The 16,087-nt window shown below is 38.0% G+C and overlaps 1 protein-coding gene across 2 annotated transcripts; it reads right to left on the bottom strand.

Annotated features, from left to right (window-relative positions):
* Nucleotides 1-255: 255 nt before the first annotated feature.
* LOC127624092 (protein Niban 1-like) lies at nt 256-15,066 on the bottom strand. Of its 2 annotated transcripts, XM_052098742.1 has the most exons (15): nt 14,978-15,066; nt 14,017-14,118; nt 11,419-11,549; nt 11,158-11,286; nt 10,955-11,069; nt 9,843-10,007; nt 9,465-9,580; nt 7,509-7,613; nt 6,898-7,060; nt 6,467-6,654; nt 5,846-5,989; nt 5,609-5,719; nt 5,424-5,531; nt 4,536-4,647; nt 256-1,684 (listed from the first exon to the last, which is right to left on the bottom strand). In XM_052098742.1, exons 2-15 carry the CDS (start codon nt 14,066-14,068, stop codon nt 702-704), a joined length of 2,622 nt encoding a protein of 873 aa, XP_051954702.1. In that variant the 5' UTR covers nt 14,069-14,118; nt 14,978-15,066; the 3' UTR covers nt 256-701. The 2 variants fall into 2 exon arrangements, with proteins under 2 accessions (XP_051954702.1, XP_051954701.1); XM_052098741.1 differs by lacking the exon at nt 14,978-15,066 and having other exon boundaries at nt 14,017-14,151.
* Between the last annotated feature and the right edge of the window lie 1,021 nt (nt 15,067-16,087).

Here is a 16,087-nt window from a genome sequence, read left to right as displayed (position 1 = left end):
CATTCGAGGTTACAGTGTGGGCCTAAAGTAAGCAGTCAAGCTTCATTCTGATATAGCTCTGCTTTTTGGGTAAGTAACTTAGGCAGATGAGTGACAGTTATTGTTTGCTCATAGTTGTGAGTGTGTTATTTGAAGGTTGAAATCCACTTTGACGATATAAGAACATGGCATATTCTTTCCAAAAGGATTCCTCATTTTAAAGGAAAATAAATATTTTTTGTAATATAAATTTCACATATTATTCAAATGCTTACCTAGAAATTTATTTGTATATAATCTTAAAACAATAGATTAATACATGTAAGAAGATGAACTATATTACATTTATGCCATTAAAATAGTCCTCGGAGTGAGAAACACTTTTAAAATATTTTATACAACATAAAATTACAGTCTAAAAGCTTTTCAAAAACCTTTCTAAATAATTTGAACATTTATGGACTGGCCCCATTTACTTCTATTGTGAATGTCTGTAATAGTTATTTTTTTGTATTCATTTGTTTATAAATGAGGGATGATTCACAAGTATTTTTTGTGGTAATGAACGTTATTCCAAAAATGTCGTCGATTTAACTTAAATTATTTTGAACCTGGAACATTCCTTTAAGCCTTGGTTGAGACTTAAACTATAGTCTCTGGTTCCTTGAACATTTCAAGTGGAACTTTTTCCCCAGTGTCTTTGCAAGGCTGAACCACATCCTCTATTTCAGTACCAGATCACGAATCGCCTTCACACAGTCCAGGGGCTTGACTTCATCCTCTGGGCTTGATAAAGGCAGACATTCTGATGTGTGTTCTGGATCTGTGATTGGCTGGTTGCCCAATGCTTTGGAGATGTTGTGAGCGGTTTGAAGAACATCTGTCTCTGCATCTTCAGTGGATAAACAAACTGCTATCGGATACTTGTTTTCCACCACACTGACATCACTTATCCCTGCTCTGTTTGTGACTGGGTCATCTAAAGTGACCTCTGTCTTTACTGCAGCCCTGCTGTTGTCCTCCGTTACAGCAGGGGGTGCTGTGAATACAGCATCACCTCCAGAGCAAGAGGAAATAATGTTTGCTGTTTTCATGCAAACAGGACTGATTACTACGGAGTGTTTATTATCAAAGTCTGAGAAAGCTGCACCACCTCCTGTTGAACTAGAAGGGTTAGGGTCAAGGTTAACAACAGGGGCAACGATGGCCAAACCTTTTGCTGTGTTTGCTATAGGTATACATTTTGGTTTAATCTCAGCTGAAGTGTCCGTGGAAATGAAGGTTGCTGTCTTTTCAGCTCTTTTCTCATTTACTGTTTCAGCAGTCACAAATACATCATCCATACTATTTTCTAGGACTGTTGTGTTCTCTCCCACATCAAATTGTTCCGCAGCAGGCAGAGCTTGGCTCAGTGTGGCACTAGGCTGGGCTTGAATTTCACTCTTTGGACTTGACTTTTCAGGTGATTGAACAGCCACTTTCATTGCTGGCTGTAGTTCATTGTTGAAGGAGTTTTTTACTGCCCGGCCATTGGTTAGCAAAGGAGAGGGCGGCAGGGCTGTGCGCAAAATCTCTGGGGATTTTAAATGGGCCAGGCTGCTGGGTTTGGATCCTGGCGGGGTGGAGGACGGGTTGGACAGATTTAAATTGTATTGGCTCTCTGTGAACAGGTTGTACTTCTTCATGTTGGCTGCCTCCTTGACCACTGCCAATCAAAAGCACAAGTCACATTTGGGAATTGTACTTTCGATAAATCTCAGATCAATCTTTGTGCTATGAATGTAAACAAATAATTTTAAAATTCCTATTCTGTGATGATGACCCTTTATGACACTCAAGTCCACTTAGAGATGTCTGAAGTTCATTTAATTTGATCTCAAAATATCAAAAGAAATGGCATCTGCAAACAAATGATACAGATTTTGCTGTTTCAAAAGGAAATTGGTACTTTAATTCACTAAAGTAGCATTCAACTGATCACAAATTAGTCAGGACATTACTGATGTTAAAAACAGCACCATCACTATTTGAAAAAAGTCATTTTTATCAAATCTAGACAGGCCCCATTTCCAGCAGACATCACACCAACACCTTATCCTTGAGTAATCATGCTAAATTACTAATTTGAGACTAGATAATCAAATAAATAGTTTAGTTGAAAGCTATTTGGTTGTTAAATGAAGCTTAACTTTGTCTTTGTGTTTGTTTTTGAGTTGCCACAGTATTCAATAGACTGGCATGTCTTAAGGTCAATATTAGGTTAAAAAATGGCAAAACTACAAAGTTTTGTAGTTTGAGAAATAGATGCCTCACATGTCCTCAGCTGACAGCTTCATTGAATTCTACCTGCTCAACACCAGTTTCATGTACAGCAGTAAAGAGCAGACTCGGGGGTGCAGGCCTTATGGGAAGAATTGCAAATAAAAAGCCACTTTTAAACAGAAAAACAAAAAAGAAAAGGTTAGAGTGGGTAAAGAAACAGACATTGGACAACAGATAATTGGAAAAGGGTGTTATGGATCTAAACCCCATTGAGCTTTTGTGGTATCAGCTTGAACGTAAGGTGCATGAGAAGTGCCCGACAAGACAGCCATATCTATAACAAGTGCTACAGGAAGAGTGGGGTAAAATGTCACCTGAGTATCTGGACAAACTGACAGCTAGAAAGGATCTGCAAATCTGTCATTGTTGCACATGGAGGATTTTTTTGATGAGAACTCTCTGAAGTAGTTTAAGTAGTTCAGAATTTTTTTTCCAAATTTGAATAGTCATTTTTCACGTTATTAATGTCCTGACTATTCATTGTGATCAGTTGAATGCCACTTTGGTGAATGAAAGTACCAATTTCTGTACATTCTGTACATTATTCCAAACGTTTGGCCACCGGTGTGTGTGTATATATATATATATATATATTCTATTCCCAGCCTAGGTATACTGTACATATTCTTGCATAAAACATAAGATATAATAATAGCTATAATAATTTTATAAATAGATTAATTTGAAGATTTTTTTTTTTTTAATTATTATTATTATTTTTATATTATTAGGAAACACATGCCCTCATAAAGGTAAAAAATGCAAGGTGCAAATATTGCCCCTTAATGGAAGTTAATCCCTGACACAGTTTTATGGACATCCACAAGTTTGATAAAGTGTCTAAATTAATTTGGAACACTATATCTATTGTTTAAAAGTGTGTTTGTGCTACATAAAAATAAACAAAATAAATAGAACTTGCTTTGATATTTGTTATCAAGTAGCACATTTACAGTATTTTAAAAATCCATGAATGTACAGTAGTTTTAATGCTCATTCTGCAGTGTGGAGCGGAGCGGAGGGGGGCGGGGCCGGTCGGAATATCGCGCGCCCGGTCCCCAATCAGCCTGATGAGGCGCGCGAGGGATAAAGGCGGCCGGTGACGATTGTTCGAGAGAGAGAATTACGGACATGTCCGTCATGTGTGTTTGTTTATGTGTTTTGAGTTTCTCATTAAAATATAATTTATGTTGACAAGCGGTTCTCGCCTCCTCCTTGCCCATCCTTCAACTGTGTTACATTGGTGCCGAAACCGGGAAGGAGGAGGGATGCCCGTCGCGGAGTCCTCGACACTGCCGTCCACCCAGGGAGCGCCGCTGCCATCTGCCGGGGGCGGAGTAGCCCGACCGCCCGGATCGCGGAGTGCGGCCGTCGTCCGCGGGGCAAGTGGGGACTGGATACCCCGACCGCCTGGAGCGAGGAGCCGCTGCGGGGCGGAGGAGTGCCCTGCCGTCCCCAGAGACGCGGAGGGGTCGAGGGAAGACCGCCGTCCGCGAGGGAGGAGGGAAGAAACTCTCCGACCGCCCGGGCGGTAGAGCCGCTGCCAGAGGCGGAGGAGTGTCCCCATTTGCTGCCAGAAAGCGGAGCGCGTTCTACCCGCTGGGGTCGGCGGTTTCACTCCGGTTCAGCCCGGTGTTGGAGCGGCTGTCGTCCGCCTGAGTGTGGAGGAGTGTTCGAGGACCACGCGACGGTACATCAGAGAACCGGTGAGTGAGCTTTTCTCTCTCTCTCTCTCTCTCCCTGTCGCACCGTGTTGGCCTTTTCCTCGCCTATTTTGTTTTTTTTGTTGTTGTTGTTGTTGTCTTCCCTCCTGTCTCCTCCCAGGGCGAGGAAGGCGGGGATGACCACGCGGGACATAAGATACACCCGCCCCAGGGATAGGGGGGTATGCGTCATGCCGGTGGCACCCGGCCTGAGATAACGCCGGGAGGAGTGTGGAGCGGAGGGGCGGGCCGGTCGGAATATCGGCGCCCGGTCCCCAATCAGCCTGATGAGGCCGCGAGGATAAAGGCGGCGGTGACGATTGTTCGAGAGAGAGAATTACGGACATGTCCGTCATGTGTGTTTGTTTATGTGTTTTTGAGTTTCTCATTAAAATATAATTTATGTTGACAAGCCGGTTCTCGCCTCCTCCTTGCCCATCCTTCAACTGTGTTACATGCAGCAATATTTAAAAGTGTTATACTTTATAGTGACTAATGTGAAGAACATCTATGCAAGATCATGTGACATACCCATGCTGACATCCTTTTCCAGTATCTGTTGGAGAATATCCTCATACACGTTTTCCACACTGATGAAGTTGGAGTAATCAGCAAATATATATTGCTGAAATTTTGGTAGTTCCTGCATGGAGATTGCAAAGGGATAGTTTACCCAAAAATGTAAACTCTCTCATCATATATTCACCCTCATGACATCCCAGATGTGTATGACTTTCTTTCCTCGGCACAACACATATGAAGATTTTTAGAAGATTGTCTCAGTGCTGTTAGTCCTCACAATGCAAGTTAATTGTGACCAGGATTAAGACAGTCCAAAAAGTACATAAAGGTAATAAAAGTAATCCATGTCAAGCGATACTCTATGTTAGCAGTAGGTGAGGAACAGATCAACATTTAAGTCCTTTATTACTATAAATCTCCACCTTTGACCAGCCGCAACCATTAGGTGTCTAAATGTGAATGTGAAAATCACTTCTACACCAGAATGTGGAAGCGAAAGTGTAGATTTTCAGTAAAAAAAGTGCTTAAATATTTTTCACCCACGCCTATCATAGAGCTTCAGAATATATGGATTAAACCACTGGAATCGTCAAAGTTCTGGTCGCCATTAACTTGCATTGTATGGACCTACAGAGCTGAAATATATCTAAAAAAATATTTGTTTGTATTCTGCAGAAGAAAGAAAGTCATGCACATCTGGGATGGCAAGAGGGTGAGTAAATGATGAGTGTTTTCATTTTTTGGGGGGTGAAGACTATGTCTATTTTGGAATTTGCACCATGTAAAACAAAGAACCAATGTAGAATGCAGATGATTTGAAGGCTGCTTCAAGGCTCTTACTTCATTGTTATTTTATCTGTCATGATGTGATTGATTCTAATATCTCAGGAAATGTACCTCTTTGAAAGATGTGTCCAGGTGTTTCTTTATGCTGGGTAGGGTGATGCTGATCAAAGCCTCCTGAAAGATCTTCTTTCTCACTGTGCTACTGTCATAGTCAAATTGCTGTTGGACACAGATAAAGTCAATTAGGTAAGCAATCAGACACACAAGTGTTTGTAAATGTATAGTTAAATGCATACCTTCAGAACTCTGTGTTTGGCCTTTTGCATAGCCATTGGAAAGTTGACAGATGGGTCCTCCAAAGCCTTTCGCAGCAGCAGCTCAAAGGTGTACTCTGCATTCTCCATCAGCTGAACAAATCACACAACAGACACGTTGTAGCCCAGAATCAATCACCGTATAACTACAGAGTGTGTAACATCAGTTTAGAACAGGTTATACAACATGAAAGGAGTTAAACACTACAGGTTGTGTACCTGTTGTATGTCTATTTCTGTGCTGTCCTCCAGACGTTTGGTGGAATAGTTGAAGGTTTGCTGCAGCTTTTGAATGTGATCTGCCAGTCCACTCACTTTCTCATAACAGCTTCCTAAATTAGCCGTACTCATTCTAAAAAGAGCCTATAGGATATCACTTCAATGTTATCACTACTCTTTATAGGCTAACCCTTTATAATAATATTCATGTTCAAGGACAAAGGTTAATGTAGAAAATGTTTTTAAAAAATACTTAAAAATAGAAATCTCATTCATGTTTGAATATATTCAAATATGCCACATGACCAATCACGACACAGCAAGTTTAAATATACAGAAGTGCGGATCAGCTAGCAGCACTACTATGGACGGAAAGATTTTCAGTGAATAATGACTTAAATTTCCGTCTTTTTTCATACAAAGCTACTGTAGGACATCATAGACTTATTTTATGTCACTTTTCCGTCTTGACAGCAATATAGGCTTTCATTGTATGAAAAAACTTCTTTTCCATTCTTCAGAAGAAATTAAGTCAGAATATAACTTTTGGTGTGATCTAATCTGTTTATGTAAAATGCTTCCACACATCATGAAGATTTCAAGTTTGTTGGTTTCTCCAACCTCTATGAATTCCTCCCTATGCTCAGCATCTTGGAAGTCCTGACACAGCTGCTCCATCATGCTCTTGCTTAACTGCCGGGCCTCTGTGAATCCCAGGCTGATGGGCACCATCACTTCTTCCAGGATAGCTGGCAGGTAAGGCTGCACATGCTCTGTGCAATACTTCATTGCTGGCTCAGTTACCATGGCTACACATTGGGTGCAGAGTGGAGAGAAGAAATTAGAAACCCTGATGAACACCTACATACACTAACAGAAGCCACATTAGAGTATAGATTACAAAATCGTGAGAACATATTCTTAGTTCTTAAAATGTGTTTTCCTTAGTGGCCTTAGAGAAGCTATAAATTACTACAAAACTCATGTTGTCAAACACACACACACACACACACACACACACAAACACAAACACACACTGTGTTCATGAGTACCTCTGAGTTCGCCTTCCAGGAAAGTTCTAGAGCTGGTGATCTGGTCCATATTGGAGCGCATGAGCACCCCTTGCTGTTTCACCATCTCTTTGCATTCCTCTTTCAGTGCATGCAGTCTCTCCATCAGTTGCATTTGCACCAGGTAATAAGCAGCCTTGACTGTCTGCAGAGGTCAAGGGTCACTGATTATCATTATTTTATTTTTACATAGGTTTTATTTATATCATTCTTTGTTTCTCACTGATGAATTTGTCAGTCCATAACAGCTCTGGAAAGCAATGTGTTTCTGGTATATCTCTAGATTGTCCCGCCCTTTAAGACACACAAAAGGGAAATTTCTGGCCTCCCTGGCCCAAAGCTATTTGGGTGTGTGGTGTCAACTGTCAAATGCAAGTCTGGAGAACTTCAAAGCAATATCAGGAACAATCTGTACAATCTCTACAACGCTTAGTGGAGCAATCTACTGTAGGTGTAATGGCTACTTTAGGAAATACAGGCATCAGGCAGCAGTTGATACACAGTAAGCAAGACCTGTAGACACTGTGGCCTTTCCAAAAAGAGCATTACTGTACTGTATGTCTGATAATGTGGATATTGTTCAAGACACATACCGCAAACCACACTCTCCTCTTGTCTGCCTTCGTGGACTTCAGACATGGCAGAAGTTCCTTCTCCAGGTAGGGCACGAAGTCCTCCATCAACAGATTAGCAAGTGCCTGAACACAGGTGCACAAGTTCAGAAATATTACATGTGCATGCAGCTATCCTGAATAACTAGTGAGAGAAAACACTACAATTCTAAACCACACTTGGCTAAACCATCTTGTGTAAACCACAGACTAGACTGAAATGAACAATGGACTGATATGATCTATTAACCTAAAACAACAAGATCTATCATTCATTTCAGTCATTTCTTAAACAATAACCAAATAATACTCAATTGTGGTGTATTTAAATTAACTGAATACAGCGATATGGTCACAATTTTGTAATTAAAATGGAATACTTAAGTAATAAGCCATGACATGCTTTTACCACATTAAAGGGGGTTGGACACACACATTGTGCCTATGAACATCCCCTCATCTGATGTTGATTCAAGCCTTGTAGTGCATGGCCTTGGGTGGCTTATTTCTTTTATAAACTGGCAACAGAAGCAATATTATAAAAGACACCAATATGCAAATAAATAGTTACATTTATTATTAATAATCAGAATTAAAAATTCTTCCACCAAGTAGTTGCTAAACACTTGATGTGCTGTTGCAGCTGTGCACATACTAGTTATTTACTGTTCTCCCAAGCTTCCTTTTCATACCAGTATTAGTTATTTAATATGTGTGAGACAAACTTGGTGTATCGTTAGTTAATTTTCATGATGGCTGTAACAGGTGAAACTACCCAGAGAAACTTCCTGTGTGCTAGTGGAGCATTATTCAAATTCCACATAACTCTCTGTCCTGATGTAACTGATGTAACACTGAGGCTGGGGTTGTGGAAAATACCAACATATCTGTGAATAAGAAAGGCTTTCATATGTGGGATGGAAGTTGTATCTCTTTTCCAAAAACTGAAATAAAATTCAGATGCATTTCTTCAAAAACCAACAATTTTAATGCAAAAAAATCTACTATTTAGTTATATAAGTAAATGTTTATATGTGAAAGCTTGAAACAAGAGCTTTCTCCCAATGTGTCTTCACAACATGTATTGTGAAAAGCACAATACAAATAAATGTCATTGAATTTAGTTAGGGGAAAACAATATTGCTGGTGACAACTGCCCAATTGTAGGGTACAACGGGGCTAAAGGCTTCTTTGGTTTTATTTTCTCCCAAAATACTATATAACAACAAAAACTACCACAGCACTTTCCTAAACACCTGTTTGTCACTATACACTGTTCCATGAGATCTTTGCATGTGGTGTCTAATGGTTGATTTTGAGGCAATTTGATCTAATTTTTATTATTTTGAAAATTTTGAAAATGTATGTAGCTAATGAAAATCCCTGAAATTAACACATTTCTTTTGAGAAAAAAAAAATGCTTATTTATCAATATCAATTTTGTTTAAGGTCATTAAATCAAACATTTTTCAATTACTGTCCAATAAGTGTAAGGATATTTTATGGGGTAAAAAGCCCCCCTATTGCAGGGTCTAAATCCCCCTATTAAACAAACTGTTTTTCTTAAGTGGGGCGAATATATTTGTTGTGAAAAATGTTCAAAGTGGGCTCACATTGACTCATAATAGAGATTAGTTTATTCATAGAATACTTGAGATTTAATAAAATGCCAAATTTACTTGAAATGACAATATGTTACTCAAAAAAGCATCTTGCTGTCTCAAAGTTATTTGCATTATTTGAATGATTGTGCCCTATATCTACTAAATATATAACTATATCTACACGATATTACTTTAAACCCCCTAGGGGCCTTTTACCCCAGTTTTGGGGTAAAGGATGGTGATTTATATTTTTAGAACATTGTAAAGAGTATTTTTGACATGATGTCAAGGTCTAAAGAAAAGACTGCCAGCACCGATGTGAAAGGATACCTACCCGCACATCACTGCCAATGAGCATATCCCACGATTCATACTGGCCTTTCTCCTGCCTATATATCTGAAGGGCTTTGAGGAAGGCTTTAACCTCACATGTCTTCTTCCTTAGAAAGTCTGTTGAATATAATAGTGCAATAGAAAGTGAAAGAGAGATACTGAAGGTGTACATTATCACAATAGCATTCTTTTAATTTTTATCTCTTTTCTGTTCCCTCCTTTATGTTCAAGTATGCTGATATATATTTCCTAAGGTATGTAATTTACTGAGGCCTATGTAGAGTAAGGCATAGTAGGACGCCACAGCTTTCACTGGGTCACGTGTCACCTTTGTGAACGTTCTAATCACTCTGTGTATTGAATGCAAAGGAGTTGATACCTTTGTTCTGGTGGCGAATACAATCAGATAAGATGGAGATGAATTTAACTAGGTTTTCCTTCACACAGAAACAGAAATAGGAATCCTGACGGTATGGAAGTCTAAGATAAACAGGGAACTGCCCTGGCATGCCCGCCATAGGGGGAGCAAAATCTTCCCGGGCATCTGCAACAAAACACACACACACACACACACACACACATACACTCATTACTTTTCATGTTTACGATTAACTTTATTGCACCATTTCTTGACTAGAGCTATATCCGTTTCATAGTTGAATATTATTTGTTTCAATATGTTTGTAGATTGTGAATACCATCAACATGATCACACTGGAAATCGACATGTTGCTTCCGAATATACGGGTAACCTGAAATTACCGACAAGCGCCATCTCCCATCAGACATTTTTGCATCAACTCAAATGTGTTTACCCGTTCATGTGGCATTCATACTGTTGTGTTTGCACAAGCAGCCTCAAAGACAGGTTCTGGTACCGTGGAAACCAGGAAGTATTTGTATTTACATAAATAATTATTAACATGAGTCGTAGATTGCATTTTCCCTCTAAGATTACATTTTACTCCACTGACAGATAGGTTTAGGGTTGATGTTTGGGCGTAGGACTAATAAAATATGTATTACTTTTTATTGTATTAGATAATTTACTACTAAAAATACAACTTCCATTTGGTGCTCTCTGAGGACAGTTTATCCAGAAAATGGAGTTCACATGTGCCCAAACTTTTAACAACACTTCCAGCTTCGGCCACTGGGGGCAATGCTTCGATTTTCAGTAGGCAAACACTGCACATAATCCACTGAAGATTAGGTTTAGGGATAGGGATTGACATTTACTACTAAAACATGCTATACACGTACTGATTCCAGCAGCAGAATTAACAACCAACTGTAACTGAATTCACAGGGAGATCAGTCTGATACATCATGGTACCTACAACACCACAACAAATTCCTTGTATGCGTGAAAAACGTACTTGGCAATAAAGCTTTTTCTGATTCTGATTCTGAAATTAGGTCTAAGCAAACTTGCATTTTATTTTCACCTTTAATGTATTCATCAGATTCTTATTTTTTATTATTACTTACTGTTAGTGCAAGGGCAGCACTGGTCCACCATTTCCATGTACTTATCTTCTGTAGTCAGAATTGTGCCCCCTGTAGGTAGAAGGCTGTGCAGTGCAGGCACACCTTTCATAAATGTCTGCAGGACAGGGAGTAGAAGACACTGCAATAAATGTTATTGGTTTGTGGTACCCCAAATGTTCATTTCTAGATGGTAGAACACACACCTTGTAGCTTTTGTGGCACTCGAGGACGTAACTGGCACGCACCACAACAAATCTGTCTTTCCATTTCCTGCTATCATCAAAGCACAGCACATGCTCTTCATAAAGTATCTGTCCTGCATCTAGAGGCTCCTGTGTTATTAGACATAATAAGTCAATAAACAGTATATAATCAATGACTGAATGATACTCATGCCTATGTTCTTTAGAGTTATTCTAAATTGTTGGAGGACAATCTGTGAGGTTCACGATTCTGTACCATACCCTTTGTTTGAGGAGCTGTGTGTGTTCCTCTTTGCGTTGCTCAAGTTCATCTTGGATCTGGGACAGGAAGGGCAAAGAAAATTGTTTCCTATAAATCGGTGCAAACTCCTGAAATTTGACATCCACTTCACCTGTAACACAACACATTGCTGAGGTCAGTTTCATTTTTTTAAATACCAATTGTGAATGCTCAGAAATTCAAAGGTTGTCTTGTTTTTAATGAATTTCAATGAATATACAGGTTATTCAAAGGTAGACTGTTTCTGATCTAAACAGCCAGCCTGGCCTTGCAGGTAAACAGTCTAATATTTCCCCCCTTCTATAACTAATTTATACCTCCTCAGCATGAACACAAAATACATGGAATAAAATGATCTGAGTTTTACTTCATAACTTACTATGTCTCATAGTATAATATGTATTTTGTGTTTTGAGGACATCATCATGTTTTGAGGACTCCACTTTGGGCTTCAATGGAGAAGAATGCAGTTAATTAATGAGTACAAAGGATGCAAACAGCTTGTAATAAAGTGGCCACAATCCAAAATCAGAGGAGAGGAAATTGATGGTCCAAATTATGAAATAAGCTCAGTCCAAAGGTGAAAGAGGAGATTGTGTAAATTAACACCGCCTCTGAGGCTCAAAGGATCTCTCAAAGGAAACCTGTTTTTTCCTCTAGTGCCATCTACAAAATTAGCTGAACAATACAATGCTGCTTTAAACAGAGGATATTAATGGATTTTGCAGCCAATCAGACCACGCCCTCCCTACCTGAACATCTCAACAAGCTCTGATTTTGAAACCTATTAGATCTATTGCAGAATCAAATTCTTTTCAATCCAGTTTTTTTTTTTTTTTTTGACAAATGGGCATATCGTGACATGACTAAATTACTTTAATGAGGTATGACTAAAAGTCAATGTTACAATGTGTGTACCTATGAGCATATTACTATTACTGTTACTGTAATTAAATTACTAGCCTATATAATTTTAATTCTAAAATGCAAATTTTTGGTTATGAATGTTGATTGGTCAAAACAGTCTTGCAATTCACTATATAATAATAGCTATGCCTCAAAACTCCTGTTCACCTAGCCACTCACTGTTGTGTAGCACCTTTAATAACATTCTGTTTTGTTTACATGTTATTTTCTAATGAAAGCATTTTTTTTAATTTTCTTAGGAAAATAACATTTTAAATAATTTTTCTTGTAACAATGTGGTAACATTTATGGTTTTATTCAAGTTAAAACTATTTTTGTTTATATATGAAACAACCTGATGACATTAAGTTATTTTTAAGGTTCAGATTTACACATTTCAATTTCATAACAAAACTCCATCAAATTGATTATATGTAATTTTTTTATAAAATTTAAATTAAGTTTTTTGTTTTTTTTATTTTGTTAAAAATTACTCAATTAAAGTTGATAAAATTGTTACGAAACTGAAATGCGTTTATTGTGAATATAGTCATTGCTAAAGCAGTGTTAGGAGTAACACACAGACCTTGTACCGTATTGCAATACAATTATCAAAGAATTTCAAGAGAGACAGAATATCTCTTATATAAAAAGTTCAATTATGTTTAAAAAAAATTTTTTTTTCAATGCCTATGTGTGTAGGGGAATCTAGAAATTTGCCTGAAATAGAACAAACATTTTGATTTAACACCCAAAAATGCCTTGTGTAAAAATGTTCATAGGCTTTGAGACTCTTACATTATGTAACGTGACTAAAATTACAGTAGATGACAGCTGATAGCTATGGCATTCACATCTATCATAAGAAAATTGATTCACAATGGAGCTAAAGTAAAGAGCTTCATTTTCTCTCTCTCTCTGCTCTCTTTTTTTTACTTTGGCATTATATGTCTCTTCATTTATACTTCTAAAAAACAAGTGTTTTGTGAATAAGAGAGAAAGAGTTAATGTTTTAGAAATAACTCGTTTGAGTCTTGAATTCTTTAGCTCATGAAATGTTAAGACGCTTTGTCTACCATATGCACATAATGTATGACACAGCATGACCTGCAGAACCAGTTCTGTATGAACACACTTCATACCACAAAACAGACTAGCACACTAGCAAGAATTGTTTGACAACGGAACGTGCGTAAACACCTGTGACTATACGTTTCATTTAAACAAACATTAAATATACTGTAGAGATGCTGTGTTTGCAGTTTGTTTTTTAGAAACATCATGGGGCTATGAGCAGTTGCTTCTTCATTAACCACAGACACCATTTAAGTTTACTGTCATATGATAGTGCCATTTGTATTCCCTGGCACTGATGAAAAAACAGGATAACCTTGTCACGTTATTGGGTGTAATGCGAAACACCATTTCATGCATTTTACTGTAATGGGTTATCTACAATAATAATAATAATCCTTTTTGCGGATGTTGTCTTTTGTATTTTAACAAAATGATAAAATTATCCAAAGCATGAATACTTTAAGTACAGCAGAAAACAACTTAAATACGCTAACGTCCATTGCTGCTCCTGCACGCGCTAACTCGACAAACTCTTTCTTTTTCAATAAATATTAAAACCACTACTTACTGGTCTCATAGCCATTACAATAACATACCTTTTATGTAGTTGGATGTATTTTCATCCAGTAGACTGGACGATGCTCCCATACTGCCCCGATTTCAGTTCAGTGAAGTTTCAGGTGAAGATGAATTCAACACTGAAGGAGAATCAGAAAGCCGCTCAGATTTCACAAACGTCGACGTCACAGCAGAATCTGGGTGTCTCTCAACAACTAGAGAGCTGTCTAACTAGGCAGCTCACTATGTATTTTTTTTATTTACACATCGCCTTAAAGGCAGGGGCGCAACTACCCCGTGTTAGAGGGGTATGCAGCAACAATTTTGGCGCCCCCACCCCACACCCCACTTATAAATAAATAAGTTTGCCGGACATCATCATGTACGGGCTTCAAATAATAAAGGTTTATTTGAAAGTATATCAGACAGCCACTGTAGGCCTACAGTATATATGTACATATCTATATATATCTATATATATCTATATATATATATCTATATATATATATATATATATATAGATATAGATATATTATTAACAATGTTAACAAATAATAAAAAGTTACAAACAGAATAAACAGTAACAAACAGAATAAACAGTTAGAACTAGTCAGTCACCGATTCTCGATGCCCAATCCAAGTAACAATGTTGCTACCAAACATTCAAAAGCGCTCTTTAGTTTCTACTAAATTGTAACATGGCGTGCCTTTTCACTTGCCCATTTATCTAGTTTTGCATCGAATTAAATGGTTCGTGCCACACTGTTTTCAATTGAAATGACTGCTAATTTGGTTAAGCAATCATTACTCATGTTGGAACAAAGGTATGTCTTTATCAGCTTTAGCTTGCTGAATGATCTCTCCGCAGAGGCAACTGTCATAGGCATTGTCAGGAAAACTCTCAGGGCTACTGTTACATTTGGAAAATAGGTTGGTCAACATAACTTCACACCATACTGGACATTTAGTTTTGTGTAGTCTAACTAATATAACTCCTACCTGATGTCATCACTGGTCTCCTCTATACTTGATGCCATTGCCGACATCATGTCTGTCTCTTTTACCCCTTGCCTGTGTTCTTCTCCACTAAGACATTGTCAAACAAACATTATGTAATAGATTTTCCATATTACTTTTTCCATATCAATAATATTAATAAATTAATCTGTTGGTATCAAGTGGCTCCCTCTACACTTCCACCTAATGTTAGACCTACCTGTTGCCTTCCCTGTCTTTCCTTATCCACCATCCTCACACCTGAAAGAAATGAACTCACTGTTAAATAAAGCAGCCTAAATTCAATTCTTAAATCAGCCTAGTGATGGCATCATATAAGACAACTATTATGCAGTAAGGTTGTGCTGCTGTTGAAATTACATTAACATTTTGGATTTTAAAAAGTACAAATATGGCACACACACACACACATATATAGATATGTAATTACAGGGTCACATCTCTCTCTTCCTTTAAAGGTCTGTGCTATATATATATATATATATATATATATATATATATATATACATATACACACACACACACATAGCACAGATTTTTAAAGAGAGAGAGAGAGATGTGACCCTATAGGGTTTAACCAAAATCTAAATGTAAATATCAGCAACATTATTTTGCATTAAGTTAGCAAACACTTGCCAGTCTGTTAACATTAATATTTGCAAGCCTCCAAGTTTGCTAGCAAATCTATGCATGATTCCATGGTAAACCAGAGATATTGCATTAGTTGTTTTCCAGATTCTTGTAATTTTTCGTACATGCTTCCTTATATTTTTCAGTTTTCAGCTCAGCAACCTCGGTTTTGCATATTCTAAGCTAGCTAGCAACATATTCTGGCTGCTACATTCCCAGTCTTAGCAAACGCTAGCTAGTCTGTTAACATGAATATTTGCGAGCTTCTAAGCACAGACGTCACACTTTAAATCCTACCTGTTGCCTTACACCATCCACTTATTAAGCTGCTGTCGCATCTCCTTTTCACTCTTTCTTTTTCTGTTTTTAGCCCTCGACAGCTTTTTTGCTTTATCCATCTTTGAGTTTTAACGACAACTCACTCCTGCTGCTCACTCAGCGCTCGCGTCGCGATATTACCCT

Source organism: Xyrauchen texanus, chromosome 30 (assembly GCF_025860055.1).
Source record: "Xyrauchen texanus isolate HMW12.3.18 chromosome 30, RBS_HiC_50CHRs, whole genome shotgun sequence".
Lineage (NCBI taxonomy): Eukaryota > Metazoa > Chordata > Actinopteri > Cypriniformes > Catostomidae > Xyrauchen > Xyrauchen texanus.
This window is presented reverse-complemented; position numbering and strand designations above follow the sequence as displayed.